Genomic DNA, 19483 nt, shown 5'->3' with positions numbered 1-19483 from the left:
ATGAACAATATTTGATCAGAGTCTACTTATAGGTCACAATTTACTGTTCAGTGTCAATTTCATCTTATTTTTCCTGTAGCTTTCTAGACAGAAGTCCTGCCTATATGTACCAGCTGACTTCCTGAAAAATATTTTAAAACTCAGTCATTGTGGCTGAGAGAGGTTTGAAAGCGTGAAGAATTTGACAGTTTCTTTTTGAAAATTCTCTTATCAATATGAAGTTCATGGTGGTTATTTGGTCATAGTTACGCTCCTTATATTGTTACTTTCACTAATAATGTTAGTGATACTATTATCAGTTAAGAAAAATAACTTTAGTCTCTATTCATTGAATCTCCCAAATTAACTGTTGTGCATTTTTTCTCTAATATTGCCTGCACAGTGCTAGTAGTTTACAGCTATTAAAAAATGTGTACTTCCTGCCCTAAGGAGCTTAGAAGCAGTGTCATTCTGCACCTGTCAGAAGGTGCATAAGGTGGCAGAGCATTGTTCATTGTATGTTTTTTTGAGGAAGAAAGAATCATAGATGCATTCAGAGACAAAAAGCTGTCTCATACTATTTTTGTAGTCAAAATGGGAACCACAGCGTGTTTGGTGGCCTTGCTCTCTGGCCCAATTAAAAGCCTTTGTATACAAGGCAGAAAAGCAAAATAAATCACAATTTTCAAGTTTTCATTGTTTCTGATTACAACAATAAATAGCAAAAAGTAGCAGCTTAACAAAACTGTTTTAAAATTAGCTAACTAGAATAGGTTCACTCTGTCCCTGTAAGAAATTATTCTTCAGGCAGCTTATGGACTGCAATACAGAAGGTAAAAAACATGTGCTGACCACAGTTGAAGACTAATGGGGTGTAGTGTAGAGTTAATCTTGACAGTTAAAGGATATGGGTCTAGGTAGATACAATTTAGTTTAAAGCCATTGCTTTGCTAATCAGAACCCAAGATGACCCAATGATCCTGTTCTGTTTTGAATAGCATGGTTATTTTAAAATCAGAGCATGTAATAAATGCCAATGTAATTGCTGTATTAGTTTTTCTTGTAACTCATTAATGAATAAAAAGAAGGATCTTAACATTCCTTGCTTAAATAAAATAATACAAGTCTGATAAGTAAAACTGCAGTGCATGTACATAAGGTCATCTAAGAGAATTCATTACCTGAAGATCTATTGCAACCTCATGTCTAGCATGGCCTTCTATGTCTCATGCTGGCCCAGAAACCTAGTCCTTTTGACTGAGAAAAAGAATCAAAAAGGTTGCTCAATCAAATGAGAAAGCATGGAAATGGAAAGCTGGAGGGAACAATGACTCACGTAAGTCAGTGATTTGGGACAAAAACTCCCCCAGCAAACTGTAAAATTGTATCAAACTTAAACAAACAAACAAACAAACACTTTTTCTTAAAAAAAAAAAGGGGGGGGGACATAGGTGTTGACCCTTTTAACTAGCATGACCTACTGCCCAATGTTGCAGCTCTATAAAATAAAAAATGCATCTGTATTAAACATCCTTTAAATATCTTCATCCTTTTTTGCTAGCAGAGGTTGACTAAAAACAGGTCCTTGAATTGTTGGGGCAAACTGTCTAAGTATAGGTTTAGAGCATGCAAGACATCTACTCATTTATCAGAGCTGTCAGTCTCCGTGAACTTAGTGAACTGAAGAACCTTCTGCAGGAGAGGAGACTACCAGTGAGAGACCTCCTGCTTTAGGTTCAGTCATTTGGCAGCAGGTCATCTCAGGGCCATGCACTCTTTTCCCCTATTCTGATGCTGCTGAAGTTGTAGCTGAACCATATTGATACCTAGAGTTGATTTTAAGGATGTAAATTAAGAATTGAGGATAAATGTCACTGATACAAGGGAACAAATGTATTTTAGAAAACAATACTTAGACCTTGAGAGGTTACAGAGTCTATCCCTCTGATCCAGGTCAAGGCCTATTACATATCCTTAAGAAATGTTTTAGTGGAAATCGGTGGAGATTCCATAACCTCCTTTTGTTGGGTATTCTAATTGTTAGCTATTTTTAACTTTTAAAAATTGATGCTGATATCTCATTGAAATTTCACTTCTACAGGTTAAGAACAGGAAACACGCAGAAAACAATTTAGACCCTTTCCTTTTGCAGTGACTTCTGTGTATTTGAAGACTCTTGTCACATCTCTGCTCAGTCTTCTGAACTTTGACTAGATCTTTTCTTTCTTCCTACTGATCGTACTTTATAAGTGAGCAGTTCTTAATCTTTTTAAGTACTGGACATCATTCCCATTGCCCAATGCTGTTAACTCTCTGAAATTCTCTCCTTTTCCCTCCACTTTTCCAGCTGTTCTCAGTGCTTCTTCCTTGTATCTTCTGGTCTTATCTTCGTCACAGAAAGGCTTACTAGCTAGGTTGCCATTTGGCTCACCTTGATGTCCCTCGCCTTGAATGTTACTGTGCACCACTGATGAGATGCAAGTCATTTACTGGGAAATAAAGTTTAAGACCCCTTGTCATTCTTGTTATTGCCAATGATTCACATTGTTATTGAAATGGGATACCTAAAGCTGGATACAGTAATGCAACTAAGGTTTTATTGGTGGTGAGTGGAGTGAAAGAATTCATTCACATGTCTTATAGATTACATTTCTGCATGTATTTCCCCAGCATGTTATTTTTCTTTTTTGTGATGTGATGTCATTGTTGACTTGTGCTCACTTTGATCTATTGTTGGGGCTGGCACAAGTGTAGAGGGAGCAGAGAGCTGTCTTGTGCAACAGAGTGCATGAGGTGGCAAAAATCAACTCAGGAGATGAGCTTCGGCTGCTCTAGTTGCTTCTGATATTACTGCTGCCAGCTGTCTGTTTGCCAGAAACTAATTCCCTTATAGTAGGGCTGACAAACAGAAATGTGCCCTCTCAACTCAGTTCACAGTATGGCATCTTAGCAGCAACCTAGTTTCTTCCATGTATTTGCCATTTGAGCTACTGTGGTCAACTAGGAACTGGAGAAACTTGCATCTTCAGTGAGTGAAGTGAGAGGGAGTTTCCATCAAATGTCCTGAGAGAGAATTTGGATACAATGATGTCTCAATTCTCCAAAGCTAAATCCACAAGTCTTAGTTGTCACTGCCCTCTGTTATCCTTTCAGTTCTGTTATCCTTATATTATACAATTGCTATTCCTGTTACCAAGATAACAGTTTTTTGGTGCTGATGAATCTAGCATTCACTCTACCCCGTATACTCCAAATCTCCTTTCGTTTCAGAACTGTCTTCTAGGTTCTAGGCCTTCAGTGTGTCTTTGGACCACAAAAGCTCTCCAAGTATAGAACCATCTATATGCTAATAAGGACACAATTTTATATGTTGAACTTAACATAGTGATTTCTTTGCCCCTAAAAATAGTTCTTTTTGCCAGTAAATTGTTTTTCCCTCCATATTGCCAGCGTGGGCTTTATATAATTTTAATTTAAATTGTTCTGTTTTATATATTTAAAAAAAAACTTAAAGCTTTTAAGAGTAAGATTAAAGAGTACAGTCTGGTTTTCAATAGTTCTCATCTACCACACATATCAAAATTCATTGTAATTGAATACAATTTGCAGAAATAGGAAAAACAGAAGATGTCCTTATAGTTCTTATAGTCTCTGGGAAATGCAGCTGAATGTTTTACCTCTGGGCTATTGCAGATATGGAAGGTAGTTACTGAACAGGCCATTGGTCTTGTCTGTGTAGCATGGTTCAGGAAGGAGCCGGTGAGTTGTAGAATTCCATAATATTCACGCGTTGTTTAGAGACCTAATCCTGCAAATATGTCCTTGTGTAATTCTTATTTCATTGGGTATAGCAGTTTTATGATGGAAATACACACCTGCTAGGATAAAAGTTTCTGTTTGAGTCCCACAGTTCTGTTTCATACACTTGAAAAAGTTTGTCAGTTATTTTCATACTTGTAGAAAAGAGCATTGATTTTAAGGATGTGTAAGAAAAGGGATAGTACTGAAGTATGTTCTCAAAATCTAGAGCATGGATTTCGCTCACCAGTGACTGGTTCTGTGCACCGCACACCCAGGGAGTTTGAATCTGAAACAAAGATGTCAATATTAGGCCCTTCTGTCTATTCAAAAGAGCATTTTTAAACATTGCCTGAAGCATTCTGTTATAGGTATATTTTTAAAGCAATCTCTTCAAGTTCACCAATGACTAATAAATCAGTTACTATAGCTTACTATGAAAAATGTCATTATGTGGACTAGTATAGCTATACAGCATGTATCAGTTAGAAGCAAGCAGAGAGTTTGTCTTGAGAAATCTTGAATATCTGATTACCAGAGAAAGGATATAAGGCTAGTTAGACTTTGGATCTCTTTCAGTATTGGCATTCTTACTTATACTGACAATAATAGGCTGTAATAAGAATTCTTTTTTTTCTGGATTGAAAGTTTGATTGCCTGTTACTTAAACTATACTTGCTTTTGGAATTCTTACAGGTTGGAAAAAGTTGTCTTTAATCTTTGCTTGTATTATGTATATTGGTCATAAGTTTCAAAATAAAGTGGGTTTTAAAATTAGTCTCTCCCTATTCTAAGTTTGAGGAGGGATTCACTCCGTATGTTAGCACCGTATCTTTGTTTAAGCTAGTAAGGTTTTTTTTGCCTGTTGTTCCATGTCATGGTAATTCGTGTTATTTTTAAAATTAATTTATTCAAAAGGGAAAATCCAAAGTTTCAACAAAATTACATCTTGATTGTAACCACAGGTACTGGAAACGTTTGCTTTAGCAGTATTTTTGAGATAGAGTATCCTTTTTTTTAACGAGAAGTAATTTTTGCACTTGCTTAAATGTAGACTCGTGATATATATTGAAAGAGACAGCAGAAAGGCCACACCAGGAAAAGAACAGCAAAGCAGCAATGAATACCTGTCAAAATGCCTGGATCTTCTCATATATCACATTGTACAGGAACTGCCAAGAATTCTAGGTAAATTGAGTTGCTTATTGAACAAATCTTACCTTTTCATACTTTCTTGAGAAATACTTAAATATCTCCCTACAGGTGGAAGGTGGAAAGGTGGCGTTTTCTGATTATGTAAAGTTTGCATGACATCAGCTTCACTACATTTCTTAGTTATGTCATGATCAGATATTTTGTACTGGAATCTTGCATGAATGATTTTCTATATTGATGCTTAGTATTTGCAGGGTGGTAAGTGCCAACAACTCGGTCAGGATTGAGACCCAGTTGTACAAGATGTTTCCTCAATGTTCTAAAGATATTCCAAAGATAGAAAAAGCTTAAGAACAAACTTGCCTTATAAAACATATAAAGCAACATTATAAAGCAAGGAGAGATGCAGTAGGACATATCTGTGAGTATGTGTTTATATGTTGAGTATGTGCTTCAGGCAATTTTTCTTAAAAATTTTAACCTAGATACTTCAGTTTTTATAGATGGCAGGAATTGACTACCTTATGCTTAAGAAAAGATGGCAAGATGCTCTCTGACAGAGCATCAGTGCTTCTTCATCCCACCCTTTATATGTAGGAATAAGGACTTAAAGTTTCAGCAAAATAGCCATTGTGTGAAAGAGAACACATTTGGCCAGTTTTGTGAAAATTTGAGCTTTTGAAAAGATGAAAAGCTACTTGGAAATTTGTACAGGTCATATGTGTTCAAATAGAAATTTGCATGGGTTTAGCAGCTAAATTTTTGCTGTGCTTGAATATGCTCAGGCCTCTCATAGTTGAATGAGATGCTGGGGAAGAGAGGACTGGTAAAAGGAACTGTGAAGGCATGCATGTGAATATGAAAAAACTTGCATGTTACAGGGGATAATTTGGACTGATTGGGCAACTAGTGAAGAAGCTGGGGTAGAAAGAAGTTTGAGAACTAGAGCATCTGAGGCAATGAAGAGAAGTTGTTGAAGCAGGATGTGAGTTTTGGCCATTTAAAAACAAAAATAATAGAATCTTGAAAAATTAACGAGGGTCTGTTGTCAAGGTGTGAACATACTATTGATATAGAATAAAAGAGATGTCACAAAAATGAGTCCAGAGAAGTAAAAATGGTGGGATTATCTATCCTGGAAAAAAATATACTATATAATATGTGGGGAAAGATGATGTTTTTACTTATCAATGTTAATTAGGAAGGAGGGAAAAGAAGAGGGAGGGAAGGGAGGGGGAGGAGGGAGCAAGGGCAGGGGAGATAGATGGAAAGAAGGGTAGGCTAGGAAGGAAGGGTGAGGGAGGGAACAAAAAGGGTAGGAATGAAGAGGGTGGGAGAGAGGAAAGGGGAGGGAGGGAAGAAGTGGGAGGGAAGAAGAACTGGAAAAGGGAAGAAGGATTAAAGGGAAGGAAGGGAAGAAGGGGGAGTGGGATACAGAAAGGGATGGGAAGAAAGAAGGAAAGAAGGAAGGAGTGGGAAGGAAGGAAAGAGGGGAAGGGAGAAAGAAAATATGAGATTGGTGTGGTTAGTCTGAATCATCAGCATCAAAATGGTTATTAAAACTCCACACTTTCAACAGAGAAAGAGTAGAGTGAGAAAAGTAAATGGGAAGACAAAGGAGGAAATGCTGAGAGTCTTCAAGAAGAGAAAGGGAGTAAGACTGTGTATGATTTGTCATTAAATTACAAAATTATTTTTCATAAAATTATTTTCTTAAGTGGTGATATCTGATATATTTCTCATTGGATATAAATTATTGATAGAATATTAAAAGAGAAATGGTAGCACTGCAAAGGCCAGTAGACCTAGATGTTATGCTGCCATTTTGAAAGAAAGTTTACTTATTATGAAAAGGCAAATTTTTCCTTGATGCAAATATAGGGTTCTTTTTTTCTAGCTAATATCAGGTCCACATATTGGGCATGTTTCAGGATTTGGAAGCTTCAAACTATAAAAGTTTTGAGGCTGATGTTAGCCTCTTACTGTCTGTATGTACTGTATGCATCTAACACAGTAGGCCCTGATAGATTCCTCAGGATCTGAAAGTGCTCTAAATCAAAATAGTTGTTATCATTACAAAAAATAATACATCAATCTCTTTAACATGGGTTCTGCTGGTTTTTTTTTACTACTGATATACATCTTTAATGGCATTGTGCATTGTTTGGACAACTGATACAGCAAGTATAAATTTTACGCTTTGTTTTTCTTTCCAAGCTAGATATGTGTTTTGATTGTTTCGATTAAGATTAACTTTATCTGTCCATATTTGTCAGAAGGCTTCTTCTTTTTCTTGCTGTGAGTGTGAGGAAGGAACACATTCTTCTCGAAGGGGTAAAAGTTATGGTCCCCTAAGAAAAATGACCAGATTTGCAAAGTGGAATACTTAAAAGCAGTTTCACTGTTGAATTAGAAATTATTCCAAGCTAGCTTTTAATAGACATTTGTTCAAGCATCTTACTGATCCCATCTTCTTCCACCAGATGGAGCTATAAACTAAATAGATTAACAAATAGAGAATAGAAATTGCCCTTAAAGATATATTTCAATAAATGAAAGTATATTGATAATCTGGTGAATAACTTTAAAAGTTTTCAGTTATCTTAGGTGAGTAAGTGATTTTTACTTCTGTATTTATAATATTTAACCTGTTTTTATGAAATAAATATAAACGGCTTAGATCATACTAAAAACTGAGGTGACCATGTCTATTTATCATTTGGAAAATTGGCAAAAGTGATGATTATATAGAGCTTAAAATATAGAAAGAGGGTAGAAGGTTCAGTTGATTTGAGTATCTGCTAGTAACCACTAACAGGTATTGGTGAATTACAGTGTTATTAATTCAACACAGAAATGTGTTGATGAAAGGGCAATATTTTGTCTCATGTATTTGGAAAGATTTAAGTAACACCTTCTTTTTCTTGAGCAGTTTGTTGTAGAAGGAGTCAAATCTTTAAGCCTAGGTATTTTTACAGTCTAATTTAGTGCCAGGCTCTGTCATTCCTGCTTATGTGAAAACTGAACTGCATGGGAGCAGAAGAAAAGCACTGGTATTATTCAACATGAATAAACTTGGTGACTTACTTTCTAAAGAAGGGCCTGTTCTGGCATGAAAATTGTATAAAATACTGAATCAAGTCCTTTATTTGTTTAATGTCTATTTGATTTGCTTTTTACAGTTTTGTGGAGTCCTCTCTAGGGAGGATATTTAGTAAGTGCTCTTTCAAGGACGAGATTTGGCTTTTAATATTTTCAGGCTGTAAGGATTGAATTTTCTTTCTTTGCATGTGCAGTACTGCTTGTCTCCCGCTGCTTCCATTTTAATCCCATGCAGAAGGTGTTTTGTTTTCTGAGACAATGATTAATGTAACAAAAACTCAGCATAATGTTCCTTGATTTTTTTTAATGCCTCTTGTAGTTTGAAGTACGGTTTTCACTATTGTAATGAGAATTTTGTTCCCTCATTATTGTGTCTGAGGTTTGTTTCAGAGGTAACTTAAGTTCTCTCATTGACCTGCTGCTGCCTCTTTATTTGTTCCATGAAAACATGAGAATTCCTGTTGCTTTAGATAACTTTTGTCGTTCTTAAAACTGCGTGTGTGTGGCTGATGGGATTTTGGAAGGGGGGAGGGTTTTTTGTTTTTGTTTTGTTTTGGTCTGTACTGTGCTGCAGGAGAAGTACACTCCTTGAACACTATGTGATCCAATAATGGTGAAGGTCATCGTCAGCTAAGTCATGAGAATTTTGCCTTTGATTTCACTGGAAATAGAATTGTGTCCACAGCATTTCAAGAGTCTAATTCCATGCCCATGTAGCCACTCAAAGCCAGTATAGGCCCACCCTGCTGCAAGGGGTAGTTCCATCTTTCCTTCTCCACCTGCCTCATGTTTCTGTCCTCGCCCTTTCACTAAAGGTAGCATTTGTGCATCCGTCCCTGCAGCTGGAGCAGGAAATGGGACCTGGCTGAAAACTAAACTAGAAAAGTGTTGGTTCAGTTCCCTGATATATATGCAGTCACATGAACACTAGTTCATCAGGAGGGAGAAAGTGGGATTGAATGTGGAACAGAGATACTTTGTCATTTGCTTTTGTTTAGTAAACCAATTATGTTAGGTCACTCTGAAATGTTATTTTCTGCAGGTGACATTCTCAGTGCCTTAACTAATGTCTCTGGACGTAAACACCCGTCAACAGTTCAGGCCAAACAGCTGAAGATGTGCCTTCCCATGATGCCTGTAGTGCTTCATCTTGTGACATCCCAGGTAGATTTTTCTTTTCAGAAATTGTTAAACAAAAAACCTAAACTGTTGCAATTTCCCAAGAAGCAATTTCTGCTGATTATAATCAGAATGGACCAAGTACATCTTTTCTTAATGTAGAATTATGTCAGTGAGTATTCCAGCTAAGTAACAGCACTAAAGATGTAAACCTTATTTTCGCATTTCATAAGGCAACTCTGGTGATGGAAGCAAGTATATATTTTTTCTTTTTTTTTTTCTTTTAACATAGATGTGAAATACATGTTTTACTTTTTCTGGTCATAAGATATGCACTTATTGTAACTTTTTTTTTAACTTTTGTTAAATTCAAACAGATATTTCGTCCCAAGATAGTAACAGAGGAGTTTCTTTTCAATTATGGGATCTTACTTGTGAGTAGAACCTTTTGTTAAATTAATTTTTATTTAGAAAAAATGCATATACATACAGTTTTTGGAATTATTTTAATGTAATTACATTAAATTTATAAATCAGAGAAATTGAATTTTATTCTGAATGTAACTTTTTAGCTTCTATTGGAAATTGTGTATATTACCATAAAATGTTTTCTATAGTAATAGATAGGGTCAAGGGGAAAATATGCTATCCTGTGCTCAAGTATAGAGAAACTTTGCACAAGTCTGATAAATTGAGAATTTCCTTTGTGCTTTATTTTACAGTAGGAAGGCTTGACTCTGAATTACACACAATATTCTTTCTAGATTTCTAAGACGAAGTCATGAGTAGAAATGAAAGATAAGTTATAATCTAATCTATATTTAAGGTGTTCTTTCCTTTTGTTATCTTTTCTGCTTGCCAGTACTTTTACACTCTATTTAGTTGATGAAAAGCTGAATATTATAAGCTACAGAGCTAATATACTTGTCTCATATAACATCCACAACCTATTTATGGCATTAGCAATAGAAACTGAACTGGGATTTTAAGTGTGCCGTAAAACAGTATAGTTAAAATGAAGGAGTACTGTTGTAATGTAATTTCCTTCTACAGAAACAGTTCTTCTTGCCAAATGAGACAAAGCATATTCTAAAAGTTACATGTCAGCGTTAAGCAAACACTTTTAAGTACACGTGTATTTACTTCCATAATAGCATGCAGAAATACTTCACCACAAACAGCTAGATTACAGTTTACTGTTAAGATTCTCTTCTCTTTTGATTCCAAGAAAATGTTGGTTTAATTTAGCTCTACTGGCCTGCAATTGAAAAGGTGTCCACAAACTATCTTTAGAAAAAAATAGCATTAAAATTAAAAAAAAAAAAAAGTAACAATTGAATTGCAAACTCTTTTATTTCTTTTCAAAATATTTGTAAATAGGCTGTAGATTTATTAATGGTTGTGGATCCACCATTTAGAAGGTGTATGTGCTCTGCCAACATTGTAGGTGCAGCAGAGCAGGCACAATATCAATTTTCTTTTGATGCTCTTCCAACTTGCTTGAACTGGAGATGACTGAAGAAGTCATCTTCTAGTTAGTTTGTATTCCAGTCCCTTTGGCTCCAATAACAGCTGTAGCAGATTTACCAGTACGTGTTAATTTTAGATTTTGTGATATTGTGATTTTGTACTTTTTCAGAAGTGGGTTAGCATCCCCGTTTGAATCCTGTCTCCCTGCAAAATAGTTGTGACTTCTAAGCTACAAAACTAACATATAAAAACAATATATAGACTTGAAAAAAGTTTGATTTCTATCTCATATTATAGCTAATGAGTAGCAAAGCCGTTTAGAAAGCTCCTGCTGAATATTTCTTGCATTTTGTCCTTTATCCTAATATCCATAGAACAAGGCAATTCAGGTACTTGCATAGTCTACTTCAATTTATGCATAAAAAAGAAGGGCAACAATGCATATCGAATTAGTGTTCATTTTATATAAACTGTGTGTTGTGGTGTGACTAATGTAATTCCCTCTGGAAGAGCAACTATCCATTCTGCCAAGGAACAGTCTACTCTGGAACTGTTTAGCAGTGTTCCCACTGACATCTACAAAAGTACATTTGATCATCAGCTCGTATTTTTTCGAAGTACTATGATGTAATCAAGGCCTCTAAGACTTTATCAAGGCAGTCTTTCAGGGCTTTTTCTGATTTATCCCAAAGACTTATTCCAAAGAATGAGAAATGATTAGGAGTGGAAAGATGTGTGCTTGAAATCTAGAAGGAAAAAGGTAGTCATTTTCCTGTAACTGTTGTTGTTTGAGAAATAACTTATTTTTTTCTTGCTGCTTTAAAGTTGTTTCCATCATCGTTATAATCCTCAGTACTCTAGCACAAAAACTGAGATGGAGTTGGGACAGTCCTTCCCTTTTGTTTTCAGCTGTGAATAGAAAGACAAGGAGGACACATGCTCTGCCCCAAAGGCATAGCTAACAGTAGTTACTAGTTGAATGCATAGCAGACAAACTCACCCAAAGTGGAATATGCACACCATTCCCCTCCATTGCTTAAGGAACAACAGATTTATGTATAGATTGGTCTTGACGTTATGGTTAGATGTGAAAGGGTCTTAAATGAGGAAACAAAATAATTTACTCTCCTCCAACACAGATTAATTAAATTAAAACTAGTAGCTTTCTTAAAATGAGCAGGAAGACAAAACGATAACTGCTTTTTTATAGAAGCAATTGGTTTTTATGACTGCCTCTGAGATATTTTTAAATTATGAAATATATAAATAATTTCTAACTCTATTTTTGATTAGAGAAGAACCCTTTAGATATTTTTCATGTATTGAGAAAAAGGTAACCTGTGCAGGCTCTTCTGCCAATTTAAAATATAATAAAAGAAATTGCAATTGACAGTGAAATATGAAACAATTTCAGAAGTGTCATTTACTTAATGCTTTTTGTCACATAAATAAATAGAAATGTGTGTAATTGAAAATCAGAAAGATGTTATCCATAGTAACTTCTATTAAATACTGCATTAGTAAATAAGAGTATTTTAAAAATTCTGTTGAGAATTATTCCTCTGCAGCAAGTGTCAATAACATCTTCTGCATTCCCCATGAAATAAACAGCTATGCACAGGAGTGAAATCAGATGAGTGAAAACAAAATTAAAAGGCAAAACACTAATGGATATAATTAATAATCTGGGACAAGAAAATATTATACTATATTTCATTGTCCCTGTTCCTCAAAATGATTACTTATTTAGGTGATTTTTAGCAGAAGGCTATGCCTTTTTGCATATACTTCTGCATGTAAGTGTATCCGTAGTGTATGTAGTGTGCATGGAGATCAAAAAGATGGTGCAAATAACAGAAAATTGCATTTTCTGGAGGGTCTTTGGTCTTTTTAATGAGTTATTTTAACATAACCATATCCAAGACAGTTCAAAGTCTTTTTAGAAAACACAATTTTCTGTTAACAGTAACGTCAGCCATTTAATTACTGCCTATTCAGCTGGAAATGTTATCATTCCTGACATTAGTCAGAGTAATGGTCGTTACTGTACCCTACTTTTAAGTGTCCAGCAGCACTACATGTTTACAAAACTGTTATAACTAGATTGTAAATGCTTTGTGTTTCGTATCTTAATAATTATGAGAATGTTTCCTGTGTTTAGTTACATTTACATTTTCTATTTATAGTCTCTTAAAGAATTTCATATTACAATTATTCAACAATTACATAGAACTGTTAAAAATGCGTAACACTTCTTTTTGTTTTTAAAGTGTTTGTGCATAAATACTTCTTTTTCTGTAGAATTTCATCAGATCAATAGATTCAGGAGAGACAAATTTGGATGGAGCAATAGGTAAGGTAATTTGTGATACTGCTGTATTTTTATATGTAGGCATTAGAAGTGTAGCATTTTATAAAGAAATATAATGATTTCTACCAATAGGGCAAGCTGCATCAGAAGAATTGATTAAGACTACTTTATCAACATTTGAAGCGGTAACACAGCATCCTGTCTTGTTGACAATCCATCGCTTGACAGTAAGTCTGGCAAGAAATTAAACAGTTGCAGGCTAATTGGCTGAATTCCATTGATAAATGGAATGTTTTGAAGATTTAGAAGCTGTTTGAATTATGGCTTAAAATGTATTGTGGGTCTATTTGACAGGAAAAATCTTTATTGTTTATAGAGAGATTTAATTTTCAAAGAAGAGAGGCATTCAGACTCAGTTTACTACATCAAGTTGAGGAGTTACAAAGAGAGTGAGAAGGATATTTGCCTAAGGTTTAGAAATAGCAGTTCTTAAAATGATTTTCATGTAAAATATGAAAGCAAGTATGTTGCTCATACCTCAAAGCAAGTATGGTCGCTATATATTAGTGAAAACTTCACCATGTTGTTTGTCATGCTTTTAGTATGGCCTGAAAGGACCACCTCTGAGGGTTGAAGACCCACATTCCATCAATACTCTTCCTGATGAGATCGTTGACATGAATAGCAGTTTATACCAGTTATGGCATTGCTTTTTGTTTCAGTTTAAGTGCTTGCTCACTAAAAATTATGTGACAATTACCAAACTCACATACTGTAATCTTCTCAGATCGCTAAGGATTTGTTTTCTGTTCGGTATTTAGTCAAATTATTAACTTTGAGCTAAGCTAGCTGAAGCTAGAACAATTACACTGTGAAACAGTTGTCGGCAAAACGGTAGCTTAGAATGTTTGAAGTAGTGATTGACAAATCATTGTAACTTGTCCCGCTGCATTTCTTTGCCTCAATTTCCACTGAATGTATGTATCACCATACTTAGTGAGGTCACCATTTAATTCAAATTGAAATTTGTGTGTTTGTATTGCAATTAGGTTAATGGCATGGCACTGTCAACATAGTAGTTAAGACAGGCATTAACAAATTGGGCTAGATAGAAATGGGTGATCTCAGAGAGTGTTTTTTTGGAAGTTGAATCTTATTTGTTTGAAAATTTAGATTGCAAAGTCTTAAGAAGTGAAAATAGTGGAATTAATCAAAAATACAAGCTGGAATTTAAATAACTGTTTAATGTTTATTTACATTAATGCTCACAACCTATTAAGTGTGTGCTATTCAAGAAAATGTCCTTACCCACAAAAATCTAACCAATCAATATTCAGAGGGGAAATAGTACAGAATAATACGGTTCAATATTCTTTTAAGTGGTATGGCAATGGGTGTTCTCTAAAGGAAATTTAAATGTAGGTAAGGAATATCTGCATGCCTGTCAGTATGTTAGTAATGGTGTTATGATATCATTTTAGAAATAACCTCCATTTTTTAAATAGTTGTTTAACTTCCGTGGGTTTTCAGTGTGTCTTATATTGACAGAAACACGTACCATTTTTACGGAGGTCCATCAATATTTACTGAAATTCCAATACCTTCTGTCAACACATTATATAAAATTTCCCTAGCTGCTGTTTAAACTCTAATGGTCTGTTGTCGTACCCCCTATTCCTCCCCCTGCCAAGAAAACAGCAGCAAGGGAAGAGCTCCGCTTTACCACCCTTCATTCCCTACTCCCTTCTCCACTTTCAGTACAACATTATGTTGAAGGCAGGGAACTACTATCCCACTCTTTTAAGTAACCACTGGCTAGTAGTAGATAAGTTTTGTTTAAGTATCTGAATTTGTGGGAAAGGGCTTATTTCATCACATATGGTAAAAATTTTAGGTGTTTGTTTAAAATCCATGTGAACACGTCAATTAAACTTGGGTAGCTAATGGTAAAACTTCCTGCCTATCCAATGCTTGTAAATTTTTGAAACCTACACTTTGGTAGAATAGCTTCCTTGATTTTGAATAGATGTATTTTGAAATATATTAACTAAAAATAATTATATCCATGTCAATCAACAGCTTTTTTTGAGGAAATAAAATCTGTTACTTTGCTCGCCCATTTTCATAAATAACAGTTATAATTTAAAAGAGCCATCCTGAGACTCAGCAAATAGCCATTTGGACCCAAAATACAGTGGAGAAAATGCCTTGAATTTAGTATATTAGATTCAAGAAATTGTCCACTGTAATTAATAATCTGTAACCACATCTGTCACTACTGGTGCAAACAGTAATTAGTTTAATACTATTTACAAAGTCTAGTGTGCTAATTATTCCTGAATGCACAGCTCATGTTACTTTAGAGGAAAGTGCTACTTCATCTTTCATGATGCATATGGAATATTTTTAGAAATCCTATTACTCAAGGGATATCTTCTAATTGCGGCTCATTGAGCATGACTGGAATCTATGAATATGCATACCACCACCCAACAGAATATGGTGCTGTTTTAAAGAGTTGAAGCAAGACATGTTGAAGGTTCCAGATCAATACTTAAGTATAATGGTGGTTAATAGGAAACACTTTTACTGAAGAGAAATGTGTATCTTAGGTTGTTCTTTGAAGCCTGGATTGCTCATTTAGATAAAGTTGGTTATGAAAAGCGTTTCGTAGAAGAGGGGGGAAAAGAAGCCAGAACCTTCTTGAGAGGATGCATTTTTTTTCACTACAACAGTGACATTGCTTTCAACTTTCTAATGGGAATGAAACTTATCTTTGTGAAGTTCAATGAACTTAATAAAAAATGAGGTTATATTAAGCAAGCAGAACCAGCGTGTTTTTCAATTCAGTTCTGGTTTTAGTTTAGCTACAATGGAAATTACATAGGTTAATAGGAATTTCAGAATAACACTTCAGGTTCTTTTCTACTTTGAGCAAAAAAGAACTGCTTGTTCTGGGTTTTAGGTCATGTTTGATTTGCCTCTTTGTTCAAGGTATAGATACAGAAACATTAAGTTGTTTTTTTGTGATCAAATTTCTGACTGCCATCAAATAGAAGTCAGTTATTGAGGAGGTTCTTTTCTGTGGTGGCTGACTATATATTGCTAAGTAAGTTAAAGTCGAGGGAAATTATTTTAAAGTACTCAAATGAAAGCCAATAGAGAGTGGTAGTTTTGTTTTGCCTATAGTTGTGTGCATTTTTACAAGATGATAACTAGAGACACTTCAAGCTTTAAAAAAGCTTTAGGTGTTTAGGTACTCATGTTATGATGAAGGGCATCATGAAGAGTCTGTATAGAGTGGAGTGGAATATAAACAATGGTGTCTTAAACTGGCACAAGGCCAAGTGTGTGTTTTCCCCGCTTACTTAAAATGGAAAAATATTTTTTAAATTTAGATAATGAGTGGTATAACAATATTTATTTTGATGTTTTGGTAAAGGTTAAGATGTAATTGGAAAAATTCTGTGCTGTCATTTGGAACTTTCTTCCTTTGATCTGTTAACAACAATTATTTGCCTGAAAAAAGACCTATGATAATTCAGAGCCCTTTGAGTGGTGATGAGATTCATAATGGTTGTCAGTTCCTGTAAGAGTCTATTCCATACTGTAACTAGCTTCCCAAAATGTACTATGTATCACAGAATCACAGAATAGTTGAGGTTGGAAGGGACCTCTGGAGATCACCTAGTCTAACACCCCTGCTCAAGCAGGGTCACCTAGAGCATGTTTCTCAGGATTGTGTCCAGGCTGCCTTTGAATAGCTCCAAGGATGGAAACTCTACAACCTCTCTGGGCAACCTGGTCCAGTGCTCAGCCACCCTCATAGTAAAGAAGTTTTTCTTTGTGTTTGGACAGAACTTCCTGTGTTTCAGTTCGTGCCCATTGCCTCTCATCCTATCGCTGGGCACCACTGAGAAGAGTCTGGCCCCATCCTCTTTACACCCTCCCTTCAGATATTCATACATATTGATAAGGTCCCTTCTCAGCCTTCTCTTCTCCCAGCTGAGCAGTCCCAGCTCTCTCAGCCTTTCCTCATAGGAGAGATGCTCTAGTCCCTTAATCGTCTTAGTAGCCATATGCTGGACTCTATCCAGTAGTTCCATGTCACTCTTGTTCTGGGGAGCCCAGAACTGGACACAGTACTCCAGATGTGGCCTCATCAGGGCTGAGGAGAGGGGGAGGATCAACTCCCTTGACCTGCTGGCAGTGCTCTGCCTAAGGCAACCCAGGATACTCTTGGCCACCTTTGCTACAAAGGCACACTGATGGTCCATGGTCAACTTGTTGTCCATCAGGACTCCCAGGTCCTTCTCTGCAGAGGTGCTTTCCAGCAGGTAAGCCCCCAGACTGTCCTGGTGCATGAGGTTATTCCTCCCTAGATGCAGGACTCTTCACTTCCCCTTGGGAAGACAGGCAGAGAAACATTGAAATAGTTGTCTCTTCCAAGCCTCCTTCTAGTGGCAGTTGAATACTTAATTACCCTGAAACTATGGCTTGTATCTGTTTCTCTTTTGATTGTTAAAGTAACACACAGTCTTTGCAGGAGAATTTGTATTAAAGTTGTGCTCTGCTTCCAATAAATATGACCTTAGTAGCTAATAAGAATACTATGAAAAAAAAACACAGCTTTTGAAAGGTTTCTCGTGATTAGAGTTTTCCTTGCAGGAATCAGTGAATGTTATGGACACGGATGTTCCAGCTTTATATAGTATACCCGTTTTTCTAAAAAGTTTTTGACAAAGTTGTGTGCCAAAGGCTCTTAAAATCTTCTTCCTCTTATCCTATGACAGATCAACTTTTTTTAACTAGTTAAAATATACTAAGTAGAGAATAGAGATCAGTTTTAAGAATTTAGGTATATTGAGTGGTGCCTTACAAGGATCAGTGTTGCAACATGTGCTGTTTATAAATAATCTGGAAAGCAGAATGAATAGTGAGATGACAGAACTGATTGATGACACTAAGTTATTCACAGTAGTGAAAACTAAAACTGGCAGAAGAGTTGCAGAAGTTTTTCGAGATATTGAGTGAAAGGAAAATAAAATGACATGCAAATCAGTATTGATAAATGTCAAGTGATGCGCACGAGGAAAATCATTCTAACTATGCATACATTGTGTCAGGCTCTAAACCTCTTGCTACTGCTCTAGAGATTTTAGCCTACTTTTTCTATGAAAATGTTAGCTTTATACTCAGCCATGATCAAAAAGACAACTAGATTATTAGGAATGACTTGTAAAAGATCAGAGAAACAAGCAGAAAACATCACTATGCCACTAAGTCTATGGTGCTCCCAAACCTTGCATACTGAATACAGTTCTGGTCATTTACTCTCAAGGAAGATGAAGCTGAACAAGAAAAAATGCAGCTCAGTGATGCAAGGAGAGACTGAATAGAAAAGAACTTCAGCTTGGAAGCAAGAGACTGAGGATATAAAATTATTAGTGGCATAGAAAAGATGAACTGGAAATAATTATTCATGTTTTTTGTAAAATGTGAATGAGGGAGTATCAAGTTAAATAACTAGATAGATGCTCTAAAATAAACAAAGGAAGTGCCTTTTTATACTACATAAATATGGAATTCAACGCCATAGGTATTGCTCATGCTAAAAGTATAAATATATTAAAGATAGGATTCTTCAAATATATAAGAGAAGGCTAGTAAGCATTATTAAATGCAAAAATACACATACATCTTCAGCTTAGGAAGTTTCTAAACTTAGAATTGCTAGAAACTAGAGTTTTGCTTTATGCTTGGTGTATTTCTTCTGCTCTTTTCTTTCTGCTCCTTTCCGATTGTCTGAAACCAGATTACCAGGTTTCATCTACATTTCTGTTTTTTCCAGTACATGTATATTATAGCTGGGAGATGTGACTGTAATGTGTATAGAAGCTTTCAGTATTTCCTTGTTAGCTTGGGTGCTGATAACAGCACAGCCTTTAAATGTCATCATCGCAAAATTATTACAATGGTGACTTTGTGCAGTAGGGATTCATCATGAACAGGACATCAGGCTATTTAGTGGGTGGTAGAAACCCATACTGATATGGCTATGATCTTATCAGTATTCAAACAGTCTAGTTTGTTCAGGCTTAAAGAAGATTTCTCACTGTTTTTTGTTAATGATCTTAGCAGTAAAGAAGGAAACAAAAATACTTAAACACCGTCATATGTTCATGGAGATTTGATTCCAAGTAGGTGTCAGTAGTCATTTAAAAGAAGAAAAAAAGTATCCTTGTTTGAGTATTCTGTTTGTTCCAGGATCTCTCTCAAAAATACCATCTGTGCTTCTGTATACAAAACTTACAGAAACTTATGTACTGCACTGGTGAATTTATTAAAAATCTTTTTGTGTACTAAAGACAATACTATTATATTTTCCATTCGTACAATCCAGTTTATTTCACCTCAGTAATCATTTGGTTAGTTCATATCCTGTTTTCAAATTTGTGTACATATCAGTAAAAAACAAAAACAAACAACACAACAACATTTGGCATTTGGCAACGAATGGCATGAAGAGAAAAAGAAGCTTTCAGAATT

At 35.5% G+C, this 19483-nt stretch overlaps 1 protein-coding gene across 6 annotated transcripts in view; it reads left to right on the top strand.

Annotated features, from left to right (window-relative positions):
- Positions 1–19483, top strand: part of ULK4 (unc-51 like kinase 4) — a 237515-nt gene that overhangs the window by 66945 nt on the left and 151087 nt on the right. For all 6 annotated transcript variants that reach the window (XM_064506435.1, XM_064506438.1, XM_064506437.1 and 3 more), the window contains 5 exons: positions 4832–4965; positions 9077–9198; positions 9531–9587; positions 12925–12976; positions 13067–13161. In XM_064506435.1, the coding sequence (XP_064362505.1) occupies positions 4832–4965; positions 9077–9198; positions 9531–9587; positions 12925–12976; positions 13067–13161 (460 nt within the window). The remainder of the gene's footprint in view (positions 1–4831; positions 4966–9076; positions 9199–9530; positions 9588–12924; positions 12977–13066; positions 13162–19483) is intronic.

Source organism: Dromaius novaehollandiae, chromosome 2 (assembly GCF_036370855.1).
Source record: "Dromaius novaehollandiae isolate bDroNov1 chromosome 2, bDroNov1.hap1, whole genome shotgun sequence".
Lineage (NCBI taxonomy): Eukaryota > Metazoa > Chordata > Aves > Casuariiformes > Dromaiidae > Dromaius > Dromaius novaehollandiae.
Note: the sequence above shows the minus strand (reverse complement) of the source record. Positions and strands in the feature narration are given on the sequence as shown.